At 47.0% G+C, this 1,198-nt stretch overlaps 1 protein-coding gene across 1 annotated transcript; it reads left to right on the top strand.

Moving 5' to 3' along the window:
• Nucleotides 1-6: 6 nt before the first annotated feature.
• On the top strand, nucleotides 7-807 carry LOC112070927 (ubiquitin carboxyl-terminal hydrolase 29-like; the record flags this gene model as incomplete). Its single annotated transcript, XM_024138386.1, has 4 exons — nucleotides 7-54; nucleotides 152-194; nucleotides 372-491; nucleotides 676-807. Coding segments are annotated over exons 1-4 (323 nt in total), but the record flags the coding sequence as incomplete, so codon positions are not given.
• Nucleotides 808-1,198: the final 391 nt, after the last annotated feature.

Here is a 1,198-nt window from a genome sequence, read left to right as displayed (position 1 = left end):
GGGCAGTTGTTCCACAGACAAAGAGAATGGTACCCCGATTTGCTGGCATCGCAGGTCTGTAAACGGGTGCCATTTGTTGGTACTATTTTTCTCAATTCATATTTGACAAAGCTTCTCTCTTACCGCTGTCCGTCTCTCGGTCTCTCTGCAGAGGCCTCCATTGACCTGAGGGCTTTCTCTGTCTCCTTGGAGAGGTAAGTACTGTAGACAATAGCCACCTTCATCTCACTCGACTCTACATAAGAGTGGTCACTCACACAATGACATGGTAAGGAATATCTGTATGCCTGTACATTAAAACAGTGTTCAAACGGACCGATTGGTGTTGAGCTACTGCTACTGAGGCCTCTAACCTGTCTCTCTTCCTCCAGGCCATTGGTCAGGTCTCGGGAAGCCATGGCTCGCCTCCCCAACCTGTTCAGCAAGAGTAGCACCCAGCTGGGGGAGCAGAGCTGCACAGGCGAGGGTGAAGACAACACCAAGCTCCTCGGGTAAAACACACACACATCTACACACACACACCTACTCTTATCTCTGAGCTCTGCTTTTTGTTTTAAATCATTCTGTGTGGTACTCAGAGTTATCTTGCGTTCATGCCTTACAAATCCATTCATGAGTTTACCTTTGGTCCACAGTTCAGATATTAGTGTGTAACTGATGGCTTCTTTCCCACAGGTTGCCTAATATTGGCAACACCTGCTTCATGAACTCTGCTCTGCAGTGCCTGCTGGGGCTGCCAGCATTTTGCAGAGACATCCTGAGACAGCAGGACATCTGGAGTTCCRCCCCCTCCTCTAAACTGCTATGGTATACAGCCTCGCTCTCACCCTCCTGTCCCACCTGTACACACACTGGCCCACCCACCTAGACGCTTATAGTTACAGTACACAAGTCCCGCCTCAATGTATGTGTCAGTGGAGGCTGCTTGAGGGGAGGACGGCTCGTAATGATGTCTAGAACGGAGCAAATGGAATGGCATCAAACACATGGAAACCATATGTTTGATGTATTTGATAGCATTACACTGATTCCGCTCCAGCCATTACCACGAACCCGTCCTCCCCAATTAAGGTGCCATCAACCTCCTGTGGTATGTATGTATAGTATGTATGTATGTATGTATGTATGTATGTATGTATGTATGTATGTATGTATGTATGTATGTATGTATGTATGTATGTATGTATGTATGTATGTA

The sequence above is a fragment of the Salvelinus sp. IW2-2015 genome, unplaced genomic scaffold (genome assembly GCF_002910315.2).
Source record: "Salvelinus sp. IW2-2015 unplaced genomic scaffold, ASM291031v2 Un_scaffold1461, whole genome shotgun sequence".
In the NCBI taxonomy this organism is placed as follows: Eukaryota; Metazoa; Chordata; class Actinopteri; order Salmoniformes; family Salmonidae; genus Salvelinus; species Salvelinus sp. IW2-2015.
Note: the sequence above shows the minus strand (reverse complement) of the source record. Positions and strands in the feature narration are given on the sequence as shown.